Genomic DNA, 21,170 nt, shown 5'->3' with positions numbered 1-21,170 from the left:
GCCCCTCTTCCCCCTCCCTACCCCTCTCCCCTTTCGCCTCCCGCAGCTACTCCGCCTCTCATCCCTTTGCCCAGCTATCCGGTTCCGATAACCTGGTAGTGTTTACGACGGAGAGGTACCTGGAGCGACCTCTCATCGTGCGGGGACCAGGAGCGGGGCCGGAGGTCACGGCGGGGGGGGTCTTCGTGGACCTGCTGCAGGTAAAAATATTAAAATGACAAATATAAAATAAAGTGGCATAGTAGTAAAATAAATGAATAAAAAAAGCAGAACTAGAAGTAAAACCTGAGGAATGATAACATGCGAGGAACATGAATTTATATAGACGATGAACAGGAATGTTCCTCGTTCCTTCCCTCGTGGTCGGGTGGCTGGCCGGATGGATTGACGAATATACATACGGACGCACATGGCGCATATTTGCACGCACTCTTCCGCCGCGGGCCCCACCCTGCTGCTGCAGGTCATCCGTTCGCATCCTCGGGCCTGATGAGCCGACGTGGAGGCAGGAAGACAGAGATATGTAAGAGAGGAGAGGAGAGCAGGGATGAATTCATCCATGCGAAGGTCGAAGGGGATGGGAAGAAGGAAGGGAGGCGGATTGGATTAGTATATTGGATTAGTGCTACTGCGCAGCTAGAATCAGGTTTAGCGGATAAAGGTATAGGAGGATAAGGAGGCGGCAGGGGGGGGTCGAAGGGGAGGCGGGTCCAAATGGGGCGCACTGTTTTATATCGCGCGCGTGTGGATGCTGCTTGGCAGCTGGTGAAAAAAAGAAGCAGCGCCATTCGGTACTGGAGTTTGGCAGGAAGTTGTCAGGTTGAGGGTTATGTTGTCATGTTGAGGGGTTTGGGGGATTTGTGACGGGTGGCATGGCCGGGCGGCATGGGTGGTGAGAGGGGACTGTGGAAGGAGGGGGCCGAACTTTTCCAAAGGGTTTTGCCCTTAGTGTGATGAAGGTGCTCGCAGGTGCTGGAACGAGTACCGGGTGGTTCCCGTTAAATGGCCGGCATGGAGCCGCCGCCGTCGCGGCAAACAGTTAAAAAATTCTAGATCAGGTTTTGGGATGCTGTGGGCTCCTGTTTTTTGAGGATTAATGCTCAAAAACCAGCTATTTGTTTAAAAGTCAAAGTAGTATTAAACTTTAATACATTTGAAGTAAAAGCAGTATTATCAAACGAAATTTCTCCATGTACACCAATTTGGGGATTCAATTTAAGTTTAGGTCAATAGGAGTTTCTTCCGGAGTAATTCCTTTGAATAGCAATGGCATGGCAATTTGCGTTCCGTTTTCTTCTCGACGCAGCTGTGTAATAGCTGGCCGCTGAAAAGGCCTCTCGAGATGCTGGTCAAGCGCTTCATGTGTATTTATATTTGATGTGTGTGCCGTACTGTGTACCAGCTACTACATTCCTCCCCCTTTGAGAGGATCCGTCTCGGGCCCTTACGGCCACGTACACCACCAGCCTGTGCCTACCTTCGCCTACCCTCGGGCAGTGGGTGAACAGTCCACGTCATGTCATGTGCGGTCCACACATACACCTAGCCGTATTTACGTATTTTCAGGCACAGATTCTTCCCAGACAACCACAACTACATTTTGCCACGTTTTTCGCGCAAATGATAATCGTGTAACCCGATATCCAATTGTGGTTAGGCGTGGGGTTCGAATTGACGTCTTTAGGATGGTAATGATGTACGAGTTCTCGATGCCAATTGTAGTAACAGGCCGCTGAGAAAGCCTCTCGAGATGCTAGCGCTTCGGGCAATTTGTAGTTGAACTGTGTGCCGTACTCTGTACCAGCTCCTACAAACCGCCAACTGCCAACTGTCAGCCAGATATCATTCAAAACCCACGGAGCCTCCTAGGCTGTCTAAGTCCCAAATCTCCCACCCTCTCCTAAGGTATCCCCCGCCCGACAGCGCAACGTCCCCGAAAGCTCCCCGATCCACGCAACGTCCCGGAAGTGATACACTGACTGACTGTGATGGCTCCCACTGGCACTTAGTGGGGTGACAGGAAGGACCCAGTAACTTGATACTCTCACGCACCCAGCATGCACCAAGACACGCTTGGTCCGAAAAGGAATCATGGGGTGCGTGGTATCATTTACATGTGTGGAAGCACTCGAGCACCGGGACGGGAGCAACGACCCGCCTGGGAAGTGGGAAAAACTGTTGGGGTGGAAACGGGGGCGAGAGATGCTTGTGACCTTTTCCTGCAGCAGCCTCAGGATCCCGCCAAAAACGCATATCACATTCCACTTGATGGTCGTGAACCAGTATGGGCTATTAAGCCACCTGCCGATGGGCAGGGCATTCACATTGTAAAGAACACTTATAAATGAAACACTAAGAAGCACGGATCTTTAGGGTGAATAGGAATGTGGTAAAAGGTGTCAGCCAAATCCACTTTCACCACCCAAGGCCCATACACTGCAGGGTGCAGCGGGTTTCATACTGACACGTATTGTTCCGCCCTGCCGTGTTGCGTTACAGAAGCTAAGCCCGCCAACCGCCAGCACAGCTTGGTAGCAAAGCAACCCTCTGCGAAACCCATCACCTCCCAACACCAACCCATTGTGAAAGTTGCACTAGTGGCCGATAGTAATGACAATTACCTGTGTTGCACCGTTGAAGGTGCCCTAGGATCCCAAGGGCCCCGACAAGGGCTGAAGAGCCACCCGGGCGACCCACTCGACGCCAGCAGCGACAAAACCAGGGACCGCTGCATTGTGGCAAACCCCGGGATTGCCCGGGGTGGGTGGGGGGTACGACGAGGCACAGACGAATGACGAGAAAAGGGACATAGACGGGTACTCCAAACTTAGACCAATAATATATGACAATATGTAATATACTGACCCATGAGTGGGGGGTGGGGGAAACTAGAGGACACTGTCCCAACAGCGGGACACACCAGTGTTGCAAAAACTTTTTAACCGTGGTTACTTTTTAGTGACCAAGTGGTTACTGTGGGAGTTTTCCTTGGTAACCACCTTACAATTTTTCCCCAGCGAGTACGCTGAACAGGAGCCCCCTAGAACCATGCATCCGAAGATCCAACTTCACTTGACAACAAGCCGTCTGAGCAAGCGTTCGTCAACTTTTACTCTATGTACGGCAACGCGTTCCCGAGCCGAAGCATCACTGCTCCCATCCAAGCGTCGAAAAGCTTTTTAGGTGTTCACTACTACCGGGGGTCTGTGGCCCTCAATTTCCCGGCGACCACCTGGTTACTGGCAGGTGACTCGAAACATTCCTTAGTGACACCACCTTCTGGAAGGGAATTATTTTCTCAGTAACCACTTGGTCACTAGTAACCACTTTCAAAAGCACTGGGACACACATCTTGGTAATGGTCAAAGCAACGGCAGTTAAGGAACCAATGCCACTTGGTCACTAAAGAATTACCATCGGTGAAAAAGTTTTAAAAGCACTGGACGAGATGAAAGCGCCCGCATAGCACCACAACGGCCCTTTCTTCTGGAAAGGCCTGACCCTTGACCACTGCGAGTCCTAATTCTTTGGTCCGCTAAAAGCTATACCGACACCGTCTGTGTCGCTCTCGCTAACTCCTCATCATCAAATTGCCGCTAACACGGCGTCACTAATTAAGTGTCATGCATGTCGCTGAAAAGCAAAACCTTGAGCGCCGCTTCTAAACCTTGGAGATGAACGTGGTTACTTGGCGTGGTCAAGGGGCTACTAGCTGTTGTAGCTGCAGGAGTAGGGTCATTGGGTCCAGGAGGTGGGCGGGAGTTGTTGACCCGCTCAACCGCTCAAGAGGTAACTTGGGGCGGAAAGTGCGTCGCAGAAGCCCTCGAGGACATGTGGCCACTCTGTGATATTCCGATAAGCTAAGTAATGTAGTGTGAGTGGGCTCCACCGGCGAGGTCATGCCCAGCCGGGCACCGGGACGAGCGCCGCCACAACCATTACGAGATGTGCTTTATTTTGGTGGGCTTCCTCCTTGGTGCTAATATTGCATGTTCTCTAGCACTCCACCCGCGGGTTCACGCAGATGAGCCGAAGGCACAGCTGTGTAATAACAGAAAGAGCGCCGGATGCAGGGGACCCGTAGCGTCTATCAGCGTGGGCTGAAGAACAAAAACAAGATAAGCTTACCATCTTATCCCGCGGAATCCTCTTTAATAAAGGACGGGCCGTTGCGAAATGGAGTCTAAGGGTGCATTTCCAGTGCGGATTAAGGCCAGGGATTAACCCTCTGTCCTCCATCGATACTTGCTCAAACGGCTAAGTTGTTGGCAAACTTACCTCGCCTTTCTAACCTTTGGTTCCCTTATGGAACGAAACTATGTGGTAAGCTCGTACCAAGGACTTCCGTGCCCTAATCCCTGGCCTTAATCCGCACTGGAAATAATACACCCTAAAACGTATAAAATTATTGAGGTCCGTAAAATTCGCGCATTTTTTCTAAAATTCCTTTGATTCCCGCTTGCGGACGATTTTCCACGTACACACACACGTAACACACACACTCGTGACCGCTCGCTCGCCGGCCGACTAGTTGACCCCGGTCAGAACGGACCAAATGCCCGCACCGTCCCCGCTTTCGACAATCCTTCTGCCAATACATCTTCATAATGTCCGTCAAGCTGCTATGCAGCAGGCTCTACAGGGCGCGCACCTGCGATCCAACGCCGACATGCAATCGAGCGAGGCCAGGCTAATTGCTGAAATAGGTCTAAAACGAAAATGTCCCGTCGCGGTTTCCTATCAAAATGACACGCAATCACTACATATCTTGCGCAGTCCGTGAAGGAAGTTGGTTTCGGGGCTGTCATTGGAGATGGCAGCTTGTTGCGTCCTTGTTGGCCCGCCGATACCTTCATAGTACTCTACCAAACTGCGCCGGAGCCGAGCCACCCTGTAACCCTAATGGACATTGCGAGAGCTCAGCAAGCATCAGCCATGGAAAATCAAAACACGCTTCGCTCTGGTTAGGTCCTAAATATCATTCGAATACGTACCATGTATCGTTTATGATAAATGTAAGTAACCTGAGGTTGGCAGCTGTTTCGAACGTTTTTTACGTTTACGTTTACGTTTACAAGCTTCAAGCTTGTACGGTCCAGACGAGCCAAAAGGCTCATGAACCGCCAAACTGGAAACAGGAACTCAAAAAAGAAATAATGCTAATACCCAACAATATCAGATTGATTAATCTTCAACGTACTGCAACCTGCATCTTCTAATGTCGTCCAAGACGCGCGCTAACCCGCGTTGATCCTTGACGCCCATAATCTCGATCATGCGGTCCCCAGGAGTTTCGAACGTCCACTTGCCGCAACCATCTTTCCACAACCAACCACTGCGACTTACTTGGAGGACCGGAGACCTTTGCATTGTGCGCATGAATAGCATGTTGTTTATGAGCTGTAATTTCATGCAGTAACAGCCAAGGCAGGCTGTTTGAAAAAAGTGGCCATACTGCTGTCTGCTGTGCCGCCGCCGGTCCTGCCCCTCTGAATCTGGCTTAAGGGAAGCTGACACCCTACTTGTCGCATTTAGTTATAAGTCAATGCGTTCCGGGCGTGAAAGGTGTCGGCGGGGAGTAGGGTTGCACTCGTTCCGGGATTCACAAATTCAGCCCAAACATTCCGACACAAGCTTTGCACTTAAACGGAAGTATAATGAGTTCGATGTGTTTACAGCCTGAGAACATTGAGCGACCTCATAAGGCCTAGACAAGCCAAGAGCTCACAACATGTGAGTCACATGTCAGCCTGACGGCGATAAGCAGCTAAGCAGGAAAAGGAAATCTGCAGGATGTTCACGGATGATCTCTGGCCAATCCGCTGGGACTCAACAGCTATAGCACAGACGGAGTCTGAGAGTGCTTGGTATACTTGGACTAGCTGATATTCATGCAATAGAATAATAATGTCAAAGCTCGCTAAACCTTTGCTTTTCCTAAACTTATGCTGCGAAACCATATTCGTTATCGAGCAGAGGCTCAAGGCTACAGGCGTTTCAGCAGATAATCAGGCTAAGGTGTTAAGCGAAATGGTTGCATACGTATTCGGAGGAAAGAGCGCAGCATCCATACTCCAGCCTGACTTCCAAAAGGAAACACGGGAAGTGGTTGTTGCCATGTGCAACTGCAGCATTATGAAGCTTGACGGCTCAAGGTAAGATCGTCTCTCACTCCCTCTTCTGTGTCTCTGGCCATCCCTTATGCCTGCGCTTACAACCCCGGGAGGGACCGGGCCTGACCACAACATCTGCGTCCACCTTCCTAATTGATGGCGTTGACAAGGACTCATTTTGGCATCAATGAAGTCCTGAGCAAGTGCTCAAAGCAAACTCATGGTGGTGCTTTCGTTGCCGCCTTCAACCTTCTTTCCCGTACGGTTTCATACATGATGCAGCGACACCCACGACCACCTAACTAGGGCCACATGACGAAGTGGATAAGTGGCGGGTCCCATGAGATTGAACCCGCAGTACATTTTCCCTATGGAAATTGTGCTGTTGCCCTTTAGCAGCAAAAATGGGCTATGCGGGCCTGTGCATTCAGTAGTGTCCCGGGTAGGGTAGGGTGGGGCAGCAGGCACTCGGCCCCCAGGTCGCCAGACTCCGCGACTGTGTCAGGGGGCGGAGTCCTGTCCCTTCACCTCATTGGCCGCACCCACACCCACACCTGCGTCCACACCCACACCTGCGTCCACACCCACACCTGCGTCCACACCCACACCTGCGTCCACACCCACACCTGCGTCCACACCCACACCTGCGTCCACACCCACACCTGCGTCCACACCCACACCTGCGTCCACACCCACACCTGCGTCCACACCTGCGTCCACACCCACACCCACACCTGCGTCCACACCCACACCCACACCTGCATCCACACCCACACCCACACCTGCGTCCACACCCACACCCACACCCACACCCACACCGGCGTTCCCGTACCGCACTCGGCTGCCCCGCTGGATGGTAATTGCTGCTGCGGTGGCGGTGGCACCCCCCAATCCCACTTTCCCCTCTTCTCTCCCTCCCTCCCTCCCTCACTCCCTTCCGCCCTTGGACATCCGGAAAGGTTATAGTATTCATTCCCCCTTCCTTCTCCTCAACGCCCCTCCTTTGTTTGCCTGTTTGTTTGTCTGACAGCATGGACAAGCTATTCGACCTGGCGGTGATGATGGTCAAATACAAAATCATGTGCTCCAAGACACTGGAGCAGATTGTGGAGGTGTGGAAGTGGGCTGTCATTCTGTCGCGAGCTAGGCGGTTTTATGTTGTTGTTGTTGTTGTTGTAGTAGGATGGGAGGCTTCTGGGCCACTTGAACATATTGTCATTTCTACCATTTATCACCCTACAGCACTATCCACCATTACCACACTGTACTGCGCCATATCCGGACTTGAAGTCCAAGGCAGTTGATTCTCTCCGGAGCTCCCAGGACCCCTCCTCATCCATTCACCCGAACATCCGCAGAGACAGAGGGTTCAGCAACCGCCCCACCCATCCAGCGTGCGAATCTCGATCCATCAACTGTGACCTCAACTCCACATCTCAGCAGCTAGCCATAGTCTCCCTCTCCCGACAATGTCGGGGATCTACCCTGGAATCGAACCCAGGACTTAACACCGCAGATTGCAATAATGTCACCAGACCAGATGTGTGTGTGTGTATGCGTGTGTTGCCGTTGCAGATTTCCCTGTTGCATCTTGATCAGGTCGAGGACATCATCCGTAGGCATGTAGCAGGAGGCGGAGGAGCCGCGGCGGCGGATGTCGCCTCCACTCGGCGGCAAGTAAAGAGCATGTACGACAAACTGGGGCCGGGGGAGCTTCACCGGATACGACAGGTGCTCCTGGCGGAGCTGCAAGGCCAGCGCGTCAAGATCAGTCTCCTGCTGTCGGTGGGTGTTAGGGGGGATGAAGGGGCGAATAGGGGGGCGTACGGCTAGGACGAATGAGGGGGGAAGGCGTGGTGGGGGTGAAGGGGGGGGTAAGGGGGGAGGGCAGAGGCCACGACGGTGATGACCAATTAGTAGGTAATTCGTTGGTTCCTTAGAGGTTCGTTGGTTCCTTAGAGGTTCATTGGTTCGTTAGGGGTTCGTTGGTTCGTTAGAGGTTCGTTGTTGTCTTGGTGGTTTCTGTATTGCTGGTGGCGGTAATAGGAATAGCTTAGTGAGTTGTCCCGGCAGTGGCAGGGGGGCAAGTGGCGAACGGGCAGTGGCGGGGGGAGGGATGGAGGAGGGAAAAGGGTGGAGGGGGCGACGTGGCGCTTCAAGGCAAACAACTTGGGGATGCGAGGGAGGCAGAAGGAAGGGGAAAGGGGACTGAGAAGGGAAGGGAGGGAGGGGTACCTCCCTCGCAACACATTGGAGTTGTTCGGATCTGTCTCTCTGTCTGTCTGCCTGCCTGCCTGCCCGGAGCTGTTTGTTGCTTCCTTCAGTATTCCTCAGACCTCCTCCTCAAGCCTAAGGTCTCCCTGTTTGTTTGTATGTATGTATGTACCGTCCCATCCCTCCTGACGTGGTGTGTACCTGAAAACCGCGTGCCTATGTACGACAGGCCAATATCCAAAACACTGATGCAACCTTTAAGCTTCCCATGCCGTACAGCGCGCGCCTTGGCGTCGTGTCAGTGTACGACATGGTGTCTGGGAAAAATGAGAGCCAGACCAATCTGCCAGTGCACGATGCCCTGGTAAGTACGGAGCCTGTCGTACTGTCGTACTATGAAGATACCACGTGAAATGGAGTTACGAAGATAGGAAAGGCGGGTTGAGTGGGATGGATGGCGTCAGCGCTTTGGACCTCCTCCCCTTTTTCGAGCGGACTAGTCCCCCGCGGCCCCTCGGGGCCCCTCCAGCTGCGGGGAGGACCAGTAGCGGGTGCACTGCTGCTGTGGTCCCCCCCCCCCTCCCCCGTGGTGTGCTGGGGGTTGGGGTCGCTCTGAGACAACCTGCTGCTGCTTACCACTGCTACCCCCGTTTCCCCGGCGCCCAGCGTTTCGTCACCTTCCCACCTCCCTCCCCTCCCACCTTCCTTCTTGATGTTAGGGTGATTCGGGGTGATTTTGGTTGCCGGTGGGGTTTGCTGCCCCCTCCCGCCCCCTCCCGTCCCAACCAGAATATCACAATTGGAGCACTGCTCAGTGCCATCACCCCACTGCCATCACCCCACTGCATGTGTCCTGAGCCGTACCAACATGACGGCGCTTCCTTCCCCTCCGCACCCTGTTCCCCATCCCTGCCCTCCCGTCCAGTCTCGTCCGTACGACTTCTACGACTACAGCGCCCCGCTTGGCAGTAATATGTTCGCGGCTCCACCCCAGAAATCAGAATCCAAACATACAGACGCACACATACTGGAGAGCAGCTTCTCTGTTGCCTTTCTGGAATTGATACACGGGGGAGGGGAATGGATAAAGAGGGATTGAGACGAGGCGGGAAAGAAGGGGGGGAGAGAGGGGGAAGAGACAGAGTGGAGAGACAGAATGAGGGTTAATGGTCGCGGAGGTTAATGGGTGAGGGACGTCAACCTGTGTGTACGTATGCATGTTTATGGGAGACGATGAAGGGAAGGAGAGGGATGAAATACAGACAGACAGACAGACAGACAGGCAGAAGTGGGCCCGTAGCGGGCTGGGGTGTAACCCAGCAGTGCCGGGGCGGGGGCCTTGGCGGAGTCCTTGTGAACCCCTTGTGTCAGTCGGTCGTCATAACTATACATACATACATATATACATACACATATAAAGACATATCCTTGAGTAGGAGGGCAGAGGGATCGTGGTGGCTTTTCATGGCTTTTTCCATGGCGTAACCAAGACCGGCTTTTAATGCAGCACAGGATTTAGGGGCTGGCAATGTAGCACCACGTCATCATGTACGACGACTGGCTGTACATGGGGATGACGAGGGAGCGATGGGAATGCACCGTACGGGGTGATCCCCTCATCAGGGGTGCCGCCAACCGTCACCAACCATCACCAACCGTCACCAGTCGTTACAACAAGGAGGCGTGCCTATCTATATCAACATCTTGAAGGAGTTGGATTCGGATTCCAATTCTCCCTGGTTCCAACATGTACCAGCCAATAAGCTTCGACTTCTCGAAGCAAAGTATGAGTGTCGAGGTAGGCAAGTAGTTACTGGGAAGGAACTGCCGTGGTGCGTGGAAGTAGGGCGCATGCATGCATGTGCCGGACCACAGTACGGCAGGGGGACGCCGAGCTCCTACTTGGGCCGCACAGGCGCATTGGTTCTTTAACTGCCGTTGTTTTGGCTATTACAAGAGGTGCGTCCCGCTGCTGGGACAGTGTCATCTAGTTTCCCCCACCCCCCACCCATACATATTGTCATATATTATTGGTCTAATTTTGGAGTACCCGTCTATGTTCCTTTTCTCGTCATTCGTCTGTGCCTCGTCGTACCCCCCACCCACCCCGGGCAATCCCGGGGTTTGCCACAATGCAGCGGTCCCTGGTTTTGTCGCTGCTGGCGTCGGGTGGGTCGCCCGGGTGGCTCTTCAGCCCTTGTCGGGGCCCTCGGGATCCTAGGGCACCTTTAACGGTGCAACACAGGTAATTGTCATTACTATCGGCCACTAGTGCAACTTTCACAATGGGCTGGTGTTGGGAGGTGATGGGTTTCGCAGAGGGTTGCTTTGCTACCAAGCTGTGCCGGCGGTTGGGGGGCTTAGCTTCTGTAACGCAACACGGCAGGACTGAGCAATAACTCAGTGGCCGCAGCAGTTTAGTACCATCCGGGGCCAGATTTTAACTGATTGCGGCCGCTACCCGGCAGACCCTGCCTTCCCCGGTATTTCGGGGCACCCTCATCGAGTCACCCTAGCCAACTTCTCAGAGTGGATCGCTCAGGTTTCCCACCCACCACCGGCATCCAACGGAATCTGCCGGATCAACGGCGGCTCAACTCCATTCCTGGTCAGCTCGCAGGTTAACTTTATCCCAGGTCACCACCGTCCATCAACTAGGGGCAGTTTACCTTCCACCATCGGAAGGATTTCCGACCATAACAGGTCGCGATCCCGGGATCTCCGGGGTCCATGTATGATGTTACAGGGTGGGATCGCTTCACCAGCGGCCCCCTTTCCCGAGGCAATGCCCTTCTCTCCCCTGCTAGAGGGGCACCCTAATGCAATCACCCCATCCGACTTCAGAATGTATGTATGTATGTATGCCCGTCTGGTGACCAACCCGTTCGTTCATCCACCTCCAACAATTCAATCAATCATCATCAGCATCGTGAGGACTATTGTGAGTGGGGACGGGGGTGAATGGGGTTTGTATGTTTGGAGGGGGATAGGTGCTTCAGGGCCCCCCACTGTCCGGCTCCCTTACTGATCCGCAGGTCGCCGGGGGCTTGTGTGTGTAGTGGGTCGCTCGGCGGATGTGGGACTGGGTGGATGTGACACATCACAATTTGATAGGTAGGGGAAGGAGATGGGGAGGCCCGAACGGGCCCCTGACTAACAACCACAGACTGGCCAGCCAGCCAGCAATTCCACGTAAGACCAGTCATGGGGGCCCGCCAGCAAGATGGGGTTCACAGACAGACAGACGCGGTGGAGGGAAAATCAGTCTGTGATCACAGTCAGACAGTCAGTCGAGGGGAAGTTAGGGGCCAAGCATGCACGGGGGCAGCAGCCCTAAAGCCACACGGACCCGCATACCGCACCGCACCGGACTCACCGCTCCCAAGGAGGTGGCTGGGCTCGGGGGCCCCCTCAGTGACCCCACATACACATTCACCTCGAGCAGCAAACCCACCCACCCAGTACATAGTCCCCCCCACCACACAGCGACATTCCACCCTTACAAGCAGGGTACCAGGGGTTGCGAGGGGTTAGACACGACTTTTATGTAGTCATCTCAATGTACCACCCAACCAGCTACAACCCCCCACCAGCCACAGCCAATAATATTATATTCACACTTACGGACCGGACAAGAGGGACCGTGAGATTGCAGCGCCACCCGGGGCTGGGGCCGGGCCACCACCACCGCCATCCGGCTGAGCTACCTATGTCACGTCCAGGTCGAGGTCCAGGTCGAGGTCGAGGTCGAGGCAGCCCCCGTCCTGTAAACTGGGAAATGAAAACGTCCACTTAAAGTTGTTTTCCCAAGAACGGAATTAGAGGCCGCCCTGCCGCGTGCAAGGGGATGGCGCACATCCCTGCTGGGTGACCTGACCTGATTTGACGCGACCTGACTTGAAGCAGTCACCGTCGACAACACACACGCTCATGACTACATACATACATAGGCACACAGGCCGTTATCAGGCACAGCATCCTCCTCGCCCCCCGGCCCCCCCCAAACCCAACGTAAGCCCCCTCCGCATAAGCCCCACCAGGCGCCTCTGCAGCGCCCCGAGCCCCGCTGCACAGGACAGTCGGTGGTCACCATCAGACACCAAATCCAGCTGCAACTGCAACTCCAGGGAAGGGAATGAGGAGGGCGAGGAGGAGGAGGAGGAGGGCGAGGAGGCAGTGCAACCCCATGCATACTGTGACCAGCGCGATGATGAGGGGGGAGCTTCCGCATTCTCTTCATGGCCTACTACGACGGCATTGGTGCTGGTATTGGCGTTGGCGGCCGCAGCAGGACCAGGTGCGGTAGTGGCGACGGCATTATTAGTGCTGGCGGAGAGGGTGGCAGCTGCGGCAAGTTCATTGTGGCGGTTGAGAACTGCCAGCAGCGCCTCCACAAGCTCCCTGGGAACCACCTCGTCATTGCTGCCGTGCAGGATCACTATCGGAACATCAGCCGGCGCAAATCCGTTGATACCACCAACACCAACACCACTATCACCATGATCTCCATCATCATGACCTCTAGCACCATCATCATTGATACCACCAACACCAACACCGTGTTCACCAAATCTGCTGTGGAGACAGCAATCAAGTGGTGGTGATCGCAGAAATACGGCTTCTGTGGCTTCTGCCCTAACGGTTGCTGTTGCTGTTGCTGCGGATGAGGATGCAGCTGCTTGCAGCGCCTGCTGCTGCCGAGGAGCTCCAAGAGGCTGATGACGCGGTGTCAGCGGGGATGAGCCCAGCTGTCGTTGCCGCCGCTGCAGCGGCCCCGGCAGGTAGGACTCACCAGGCTTCAGTGACTCGTCACGCACCCACGACGGGCAAAGCACCAGGTTGCGCCTGCCCTGGCTAAAGTACGACACACCGACGGTGTCGCCGCCGTCCATTTCGTACGGCGACCCCAGAGAGACCTGGGCGCCGTCGTGCAGTACGCCGTGCTGTTGGTCTTCCTTGAGAGCGGCCCAGTGAAGTTCGGAAATGTCGATTGCTGGGGCGATAAGGAGCAGCCCCGCGATGGTGGGTGATGATGGCCCGGCAGCAAGAGGAGAACGTGATGGTGGCGGTGGCGATGGTGGGGGTGGTGGGGGTGGCCGTAGGGGTGGTGGGGGTGGCGGTAGCGGTGGTAAGGACGAGGGTGGCGGTTCAGGGGGTTCCACAGGACACATCTGTGGTTGTGGTGGTTGTAGTGGTAGTAACTGCTGCTCGACTGCGGACGGTTCGTTGTCGTTATCCTGGCCCGGGTGGGATCTGACCGTTATCATGAGCCCACGTGATGCGGGGGGGGGGCAGCAGCGGTTGAGGTCAAAGCGGTCGGAACCAAAGGCGGCGGTGAGAGGGGTTGTATGGGGACTGTGGGGGGTATGAAGGAGCGTTCTGGAAAGGAGCAGTTGAGAGGTGTGGCAAACACCGCACGGGGTGGTGGAGGGAGGGGGGCACATGCCACACGGGAAGGCTTTTGGTGATGAAGCTGGCAGGTTAGGTGTGCTGAGGTGTTCGGAGTGGGAGTGCTGCAGGTGAGGTGCCGAATACGTCCTCACTACCATCAAGCAATAGGCCCCACCCATCCACCTCTCCCACGCAATAGACTATCGCTCACCTGCTGCCACTGCTGCTTCCACTACTGGCCTGATTCTCTGCCTGCCGCTGCAGCAGCCTCAGCGCCACCCAACCGCCGATAGAGCTTCCTAAGGCTCCACGACCGAGTGGCACGACCCATGGGTCGAAGCAGGGCGGGGCGGGGGAAGGGGAGGCACGGAGCAGAGCTCTCTGAGGGTGGTCATCATAAGGTTGATGGAGACCGGAGTCACAGACCGGCCACTGTAGACCTCGGAGCCACAGACGCACCGCCGCAAACAAACAACAAACAGACAGACAGACAAACGGGGGTTGACACACGGTGGGTGAACCTCCTTGGCCTGTGCTGCCTGGTACCCCTTATGCCCCACAACCTGCTATGTGCTGCCGCTGTCATGGCGTATGGTGTTGTAGCGCGACAGCTACACATTAACGAAGTGTTAGTAAGGAATAAGCAAGCATTTGGTAACAGATATGAAGTTTTTTGGCTGCCAACTATTATGGCTGCCAAAGCAAGAATAATACCGGAACCGTTCACCAAATATTGTGTACGACTTTATAACCCTCTGAACTCTTGAAACTACCAAAAAATTGTCCTTTGCACACAGGAACGACCTGAAGGTTAGATATCGTTTGGTCTGGGTTGGCACTACTGCAATTAGCGGTTTAAGGTCCTGAGATTATGGCAAGCTGCTGAGATGTGGAGTTGAGGTCACAGTTGATGGACCAGATTCGCATGCTGGATTGGTGGTGATTGCCGAACCCTCCGTCTCTTCGGGTGTTCGGGTGAATGGATGAGGAGGGGTCCCTGAAGGCTGGATCCGCCGCCTTGGACTTACAGTTCGTATGGCGAAGTACAGTGTGGTAGTGGTGGATGGTGCTATAAGGTGATAATGATCGTAGAACTGACAATGTGATAAAGCGGCCCAGAAGCCTCCCACTCTGTAACATTACAGATATCATATTCTATTCACGATCAGAGCACGGTTTTATATACAGTGGCCGGGCAGTGCCAGCCTGAGGAAGACTTTATTTCTCGACTCTCATTGCCTTTTCCACAACAGAGAGGCGGAGGGACGGACGTGACATCGCGCCTTTACCTTACCTACAAGGATAACCCGCCGAGCGCGAACCACGCGTGTCAGGAGCGCTTCCGCGTCATAGATCCAGTTCTGCAGCCCACAGGACTCGAACTGGCGACCACGAGACGCACCGAATCCCGAATAATCGAAGCACACGAACTCGCAACCATAGGCCGCTGCGATGTTGAACGCACGCCGAACCTTGGCGCTGAGAAAATCATCAGAGCGGCAGACAGAGGCCCCCCCGGGCCCCGGGCCGGGACGGGACGGCACCACACCCAACAAGTGACTTAGCGGGGAAGAGCGAGACGACCACGACAACGATGACGCGCGGCAGGGAAAAGAGGAAGAGCAAGGGCCGATGGATGTATACACACGATAACGCGCTTCAACTATGCAAGGAGGATGGATCGGACGATGAAGAAGTACAGGAAACGTAGGAAACATGGGATGGAGGAGGAGGCGGCGGAGGAGGGGGGAGACCTCACCCTGTCATGTGGCTCTTGAGGCCGTTGCAAAAAAACACGCAAAGTTCCGGTAAAGCAGTGTCCGCGTCTTCACGCAAAAAAAGTGATGCATTTTCTGTTGCGGCCCCTGCTGCTGCTACTGCAGTTGCTGCTATTGCTGCTGCTTTTGTTGATTCCAGAGTTACGGGAGGCGGGGCCGACACGTTGGGGGTGACGGGGGGTGACGGAGGAGGCTGCAGCAGCTTGTTGCGGATGCAGGGCCCATCCCGGGGCTCCAGGGTGGGAAGGTAGTGGCGGTACGCCACACAATGCTTCGCATCTTCGCCATCCGCGTCGTCCCCATCATCCCGGCCTGAACACAGCGGCAGCCAGCGCAGCGGCAGCTCTTCAACTATCAACTCGCCAACAGAATGATAATTGTGCAACTCAAAATCCAAATTCAAGTCACGTGGTTCTGCTGCTCGCCAAGTCTCCCCTGCGTGTCTTCTGGCCAGCGGGGAGCTGTCCGTCATGGAGGCGGAGGACGAGGAGGAGGCGCAGGCGGAGGAGGAGAGCCGGAGTGCGTGGGGGGTGGAGGCGGAATAGCAGCTCGCAGCGGACAAAACAGGCCGCCCCAGGGCCGTGCTGATACCGCCGTCCAGCTGCCGCTCCACAAGCGGCGTCCTGCCATGTAGGCTGCTGGGTATGTAACTTCCGGCGCCGCTGCAGCCGGTACTGCTGCTGCCGCGGCCGATGCACCGCGCGCCGCCGCCTATAGTGGTAGACTGACTGGTAGCAGCAGCAGCAGGTTGGGGATGCCGCAGCCAGGCAGCCACATCCCTAGTGAGGCAGGCTCGCCTCGCAGCACCTGACGCGGGCTTAAGATATCGCGAATGTCGTCGCTGCATCGGAAGTAACATCAGGATAGAAGGCAGATATGCGGTAGTGCGGCTTGTCCGGAAATTTCATTTGAGACGGGAGGATGCCTAACATCCAAACATTTAAAATGTTAGCCTTGGAATTAGCATCATTGAAAGCGACGAAAGGTAACGAAAAAAAGAATGCAAGGAGTTGTTGTAATCCTTCTAAAGATACCAAATTGCTTGATTGGTGGCTTGATCAACGTTGCATGGAGGCAGGTTGGGCCGTTAGATGGCACCTGGATGGCACATGGCCCTTATCCCATTTCCCATCGATGCAAACATGTGTTTTGTTGGGCAGTCGTTAGTCGTCATGGTACGAACACCCTAACCGAACACAGGACCCGGACACCCAGGTACAATTCTGATTCCAGATCGGAGCGGTACAGACAAAGCAAAACCTGCTGTTTCTGATGTGCTGCTCATAGATTGCAACCAAGTGAACGTTTTTCAATCCTACCGGAGGCGCTCGCAACTTGGTAGTGGTCCCTAACGCGACCTTTGGTGACCTAGGGTAAACGCTTCGTGCCCGTAGTGTTACAAAGACGTATAACCGCGTCAGCTCAAATTTCACCCCTAACATTCCGATAAGGTTGGAGCCCTTTCATGCTCTACAGGATAGCCTCTCCCGCCGAAGCCACACACGCACAGTAGGGTCACAACGCCATCCACATCCGTGCGACGTACATGCTTGCTTGTTGCACAGGTTGCACACGGTTGCACCCACCAACAACACCACGGAAGCAGGACAAAGACAAGGCGCTCGCAAAACTTGTCAAGCTACAATACCGTACCACTCTTCCCAAACTCCTGCAACCGATCGCGTCATGACCTATACAAGAGTTCGGAGATTCAAAATTCATGACAAATCCTGCCATACGCAGAAAGCCGCCTGTGCAGAAGCCTGCGGCTGGGAAGGCCATGCACCAAAAACAAAGCAACGGCTAAAGGAATTGTACGCAGCGGCGATGAACCCAGCAACTCCTCATTGCTTGCGCGCATACAGCAAGCTCCTCTAATGCAAGCACGCTATTCGACAGATTCGGTCATTGGGGAAATTGCAGTCAGTGGGTTGCGCAATTTCAAATGATCATACGGTCAGTCGTGCTCCCCTGCTCAAGTTAAAAGACGAGGAACGTTCTGGCATGTCAAGTAAGGAACAGTAATACACAACTCAGCAGGTCACATTCAGGATCACGCAATTCGTACATCGCGGCACTTCAGGTCGTCACCGCGAAAGTCACATCACGGCCGAACTGCCTTCCACGTGCGACGCAGGTTTAGCCGCCGGCAGACAACCACCGAAACCATTCCGAGGCACTTATGTGCAGTGTTTTCCGCCAACCTTCGCAGTTTGCACCGCAGCGTACCGTATCACTGTGGCCATGACAAAACCTTCGGCCAAGCTTATTGTCGTTTCGCTAATTCTGGCCCGCACTGCGCATCCCACTTTCATCATCCCGCCTATTCGCCCTAAATGGAGTAACGTTCGCGGCCTGGTACGCGCCACGAAGCTGAACGGGGCTACTCAGCAGCAACACACAACAGGTACACCGCCAGAACTAGAGCCAGATCAACCCGTCATGCGTCCAGTGGCCGCAAAAGCCCGCATGGAGTGCTGCTCCTCCTTTTGTAATGCGTCCCGGGACTCGTCACCCACAAGCGCGAGGGCTCTGTCAATGGCCACTGCACCCCAGCCGGCGAAGCGGAGCGCAACATGCAGCAGCTGGCTCACGGCCACCTAGACTCGAGCTCGGAAAGACCTAGATAAGCAGGAACCAAAGCGCTTTAAGCGCTGGCGGCCGGCGGGTTCAACAGGCGCCAACCCTCGATCCAGGCCACCATGCCATCCGCAAGCTTGGAGAAGTAAGGGTCGATGTGGCCCAGACCCTTGCGCACCAATTCAGCCAGCTCCAGGTAGCACTGCTCCACGTTGGTTGATGTCTTGCTAAGGGTGAGGTTCTGGAAGAAGGGGATGATTTCCTGCAGACATTTAGGTGGTAACAAGAATCCAGTGTTGATGGCAGCAGCCCGCATTTTCAGACGGCCACGTAAAACAGTTGTGCTCAACGCGAAAAACACCGGCCAAAAATGTTGTAGAGAGGACTGCATCCAAGAGGATTCCCTTCGAGAGGCAACCACTTGCCGAAAATGCGTTCTGAATAGCCTGCTTGGAGCAGGTTGGGGGCTGCTTTCCGAGTACTCTCAACAAGAGCAACACGACCACCCTTAAAGTGGTCAACATGATTCACACATGCCTTATTTACTTCACACATTCCGCATGACGAACTGATCGTTCATCCGTCTCTCACCTCCTGCCAGAAGATGCCCTTGTACTCCTTGCGCAGGTTCACGAAGGGGTTGCTGGCCTTGCTGTGCCACACGTACGGCAGGCCCGTCTTGCAGCCCACTCCCAGATGGTCGCAAATGACCTTGGTGCACCAGCCCGCCCACATGTCATCGTAGCGGCCAATGGGCTGGCCCTCACCCATAAGCCCGAAGTACATGGCCGCTCCAATCAGATCCCTGGAACGAAACGACGATAAATGGACTTAATGGCTTTATTGCATCAGCATCGGAGAAGTTTCAGGCGTGGAAAATGAACGAACAGGTAAGGACATATCACATGGTAGGTTGTGAAGAGGCAAGGCACTGCGTCGAAGATAGCAGACGCAAATATCCCCGGGGCGACATCCCGTACACGGTCATCACCGTTTGACCCAAATGACCTAAATGGTAATACTTGGCAAATGACAGGACTGCGCAAACCGAACACTCTTCTGCGTTGCAGATGCAGCCCAAATGCGCAATGAAAGGAAATGATCCCCTGCAGTGTTAAGCCCCTTTAGGGCTCTTTTGCGCAGACCTTGGACGGACCGCCTGCAAAACAGAATCGACCTTGCGAGCCACAAACGACCCGCCCCTGGCGCAGTGCAATCCCGACCACCGCTGGCGCTGGTTTGGTTCAGCACATTGCTCGCAATGCTTACATTAGCACGCCCTTTCCTTGGAACGCCAAACCAGAGAGATAGACATACCTGTCGAAGGCCAAATTCATGCCGCACATGGGATAGAGGGTGCCCTTGGGCACCGTCATGACGGCGTCAACGTAGCGCTGGTTGCGCTCCCGAGGCTTCACCATCTGCAAGGAGGCCAATCACGGCAAACGGCCCAAGAGACTCAGCAGACCGCCGTAGCATGAATAAGAACAACATTCCACGGCATAGCTACTCTTGCTTTAGCACTTTATGCAGTCGGGGACCTACGACACAACGCTTGCGTACATGCTGGCGTGCAGGTATAGAATGTGGGAATGCATGGGGCCCCCAGCACGTTTGCAAGCAATCCCACTCGTCCATCCTTGCCTGTGTGGGCGCATCGTAGTCGGGGATGTTCATCCAGAGGCCATGGGAGGTGGCAGTGGGAATGCCCTCACGAAGGCTGAAAGGATAACCGCGCACGAAGTCGGCACCTTCGCGGTACGGGTCATACAGGGTGTTGAAGAAGAAGGGCGTCGACGGAGTCAACAGGTTCTTGATGTGCTGCTCCAACACGTTGATCGGCTTCCCGGAAGGATCCTTGGCGACAAAGCAGTCGTCGTCAATCGTGTAGATGTACTTTTTCTTCGACACCATGAAACCGAAGCAACGGCATGCCGAGTCCTTGAACGAAATGGCCCACGCCTTATCACCAAGAATGCGCTCGATATCGTTACGGTTGTAGAGCTCGTAGTCAAATCCTTCAGGCACATGAATCTTCTTCGTAGGGTCGCCATCTTGGACGATGATCAGATGGTAAGGCTGGAAGAAAGGACGCCATTCCTCCAGGAAATCCAGATTCCTACATAAATCCCAGCAACAGCAAACTTATGGTGTTTAGTTGGCATCCTGGGGGAACCGAATGTCGGTCCGATCGGCTGTGGAAAACCAAATCTGACCCTCCTGACCTGATAGTCGGAATTACAATGTCCAGTTGGTCGGCAAGTGGAGCAGACATGTTGTATGCGGCTTGGGGCGAGGCAGTTGCGCACGATCGGGCCAAACAGCTGACAGAACGGGGTGTTACGTTAGGCAAGGCCTTAGAAGCCTATAGAATAATATGACAGAAGGTAGAACTTGAAATGCGCACGCAATAACTGTTCAGGTTCACAGCTATGCAATTTAGGATTATAAAGCCAGTAGTAATCACACCTATGCTTTGTTCCGCATACGTACTAGGATGAAGAAACAAAGACAGTCGGCACAAGCGAAATAGAGGCCACATGCGCGATATGACCCAAACGACAGTTGTGACGTACTGGTACGACCATCGGTGCCCCTGCTGGAAAACTTCATTGGGTGGTTTATTGCCATACTTGTGGCCAACTGTAGCGGTACAATTTAACCCGTGGCGGTCTATCATGCCAGAGTGGTCCTTCTTCAATGTACTCCTGTTTCGTCGCCCGCAAGTCTCATGCAACTTAGGAACAATTCGCTCCTGTTGTTCCTGAGATTCTTCTTGCTCCACAGGCATTTGCCCGTACGTCTACCTGAATTCCTGTCGTGCCCACCGTTTTGCAAACATCTTTGCCCTCATCCCTCCTTCCTCCACGTCTTTTCCGTCCTATTTATTTGGTGTACGTTCAAACTCTCAATGCATAGGAAGGAAACCCATTCGCGTTGCTTCAGCCATCGCGGCGACAGCAGCCGAATTTGTTTACAAGCTCACCCCGTTTGCATCATTTCATAATCTTTTCACTGAATTCAACGTATGATACTTAGCATATGAAAACAAGGGGATCACATCGGGACGCATCGCATTTTAAATCCGCGCGCG

General features: G+C 54.4%; 5 protein-coding genes across 5 annotated transcripts in view; 2 read left to right on the top strand and 3 right to left on the bottom strand.

The window, feature by feature from the left end:
- VOLCADRAFT_31472 (uncharacterized protein) overlaps window positions 1-203 on the top strand; it is a gene marked incomplete at both ends in the record, with an annotated part of 3,657 nt that extends 3,454 nt beyond the window's left edge. The window contains one exon of the mRNA XM_002958756.1: window positions 47-203. Coding sequence (XP_002958802.1) covers window positions 47-203 — 157 coding nt within the window. The remainder of the gene's footprint in view (window positions 1-46) is intronic.
- Window positions 204-3,614: 3,411 nt separating this feature from the next.
- On the bottom strand, window positions 3,615-4,856 carry VOLCADRAFT_100110 (uncharacterized protein; the record flags this gene model as incomplete). The annotated part of the gene is made up of 2 exons (XM_002958748.1): window positions 3,615-3,721; window positions 4,652-4,856. The coding sequence occupies 2 exons, from the start codon at window positions 4,854-4,856 to the stop codon at window positions 3,615-3,617; spliced, it is 312 nt and encodes a 103-aa protein (XP_002958794.1).
- A 1,051-nt stretch (window positions 4,857-5,907) lies between these two features.
- Window positions 5,908-9,426, top strand: VOLCADRAFT_100109 (uncharacterized protein; the record flags this gene model as incomplete). Its single annotated transcript, XM_002958755.1, has 5 exons — window positions 5,908-6,155; window positions 7,144-7,225; window positions 7,689-7,898; window positions 8,557-8,691; window positions 9,253-9,426. 5 exons carry the CDS (start codon window positions 5,908-5,910, stop codon window positions 9,424-9,426), a joined length of 849 nt encoding a protein of 282 aa, XP_002958801.1.
- Window positions 9,427-9,637: 211 nt separating this feature from the next.
- VOLCADRAFT_108320 (uncharacterized protein) lies at window positions 9,638-15,485 on the bottom strand (the record flags this gene model as incomplete). Its single annotated transcript, XM_002958747.1, has 7 exons — window positions 9,638-9,888; window positions 11,952-12,034; window positions 12,365-12,448; window positions 12,575-13,682; window positions 13,930-14,023; window positions 15,013-15,197; window positions 15,478-15,485. 7 exons carry the CDS (start codon window positions 15,483-15,485, stop codon window positions 9,843-9,845), a joined length of 1,608 nt encoding a protein of 535 aa, XP_002958793.1. The 3' UTR covers window positions 9,638-9,842.
- Window positions 15,486-16,878: 1,393 nt separating this feature from the next.
- VOLCADRAFT_108319 (uncharacterized protein) lies at window positions 16,879-20,555 on the bottom strand. Its single transcript, XM_002958746.1, has 5 exons — window positions 20,302-20,555; window positions 19,640-20,195; window positions 19,394-19,497; window positions 18,668-18,881; window positions 16,879-18,338 (listed from the first exon to the last, which is right to left on the bottom strand). Exons 1-5 carry the CDS (start codon window positions 20,349-20,351, stop codon window positions 18,144-18,146), a joined length of 1,119 nt encoding a protein of 372 aa, XP_002958792.1. The 5' UTR covers window positions 20,352-20,555; the 3' UTR covers window positions 16,879-18,143.
- Between the last annotated feature and the right edge of the window lie 615 nt (window positions 20,556-21,170).

Source organism: Volvox carteri, assembly GCF_000143455.1.
Source record: "Volvox carteri f. nagariensis unplaced genomic scaffold VOLCAscaffold_105, whole genome shotgun sequence".
In the NCBI taxonomy this organism is placed as follows: domain Eukaryota; kingdom Viridiplantae; phylum Chlorophyta; class Chlorophyceae; order Chlamydomonadales; family Volvocaceae; genus Volvox; species Volvox carteri.
Note: the sequence above shows the minus strand (reverse complement) of the source record. Positions and strands in the feature narration are given on the sequence as shown.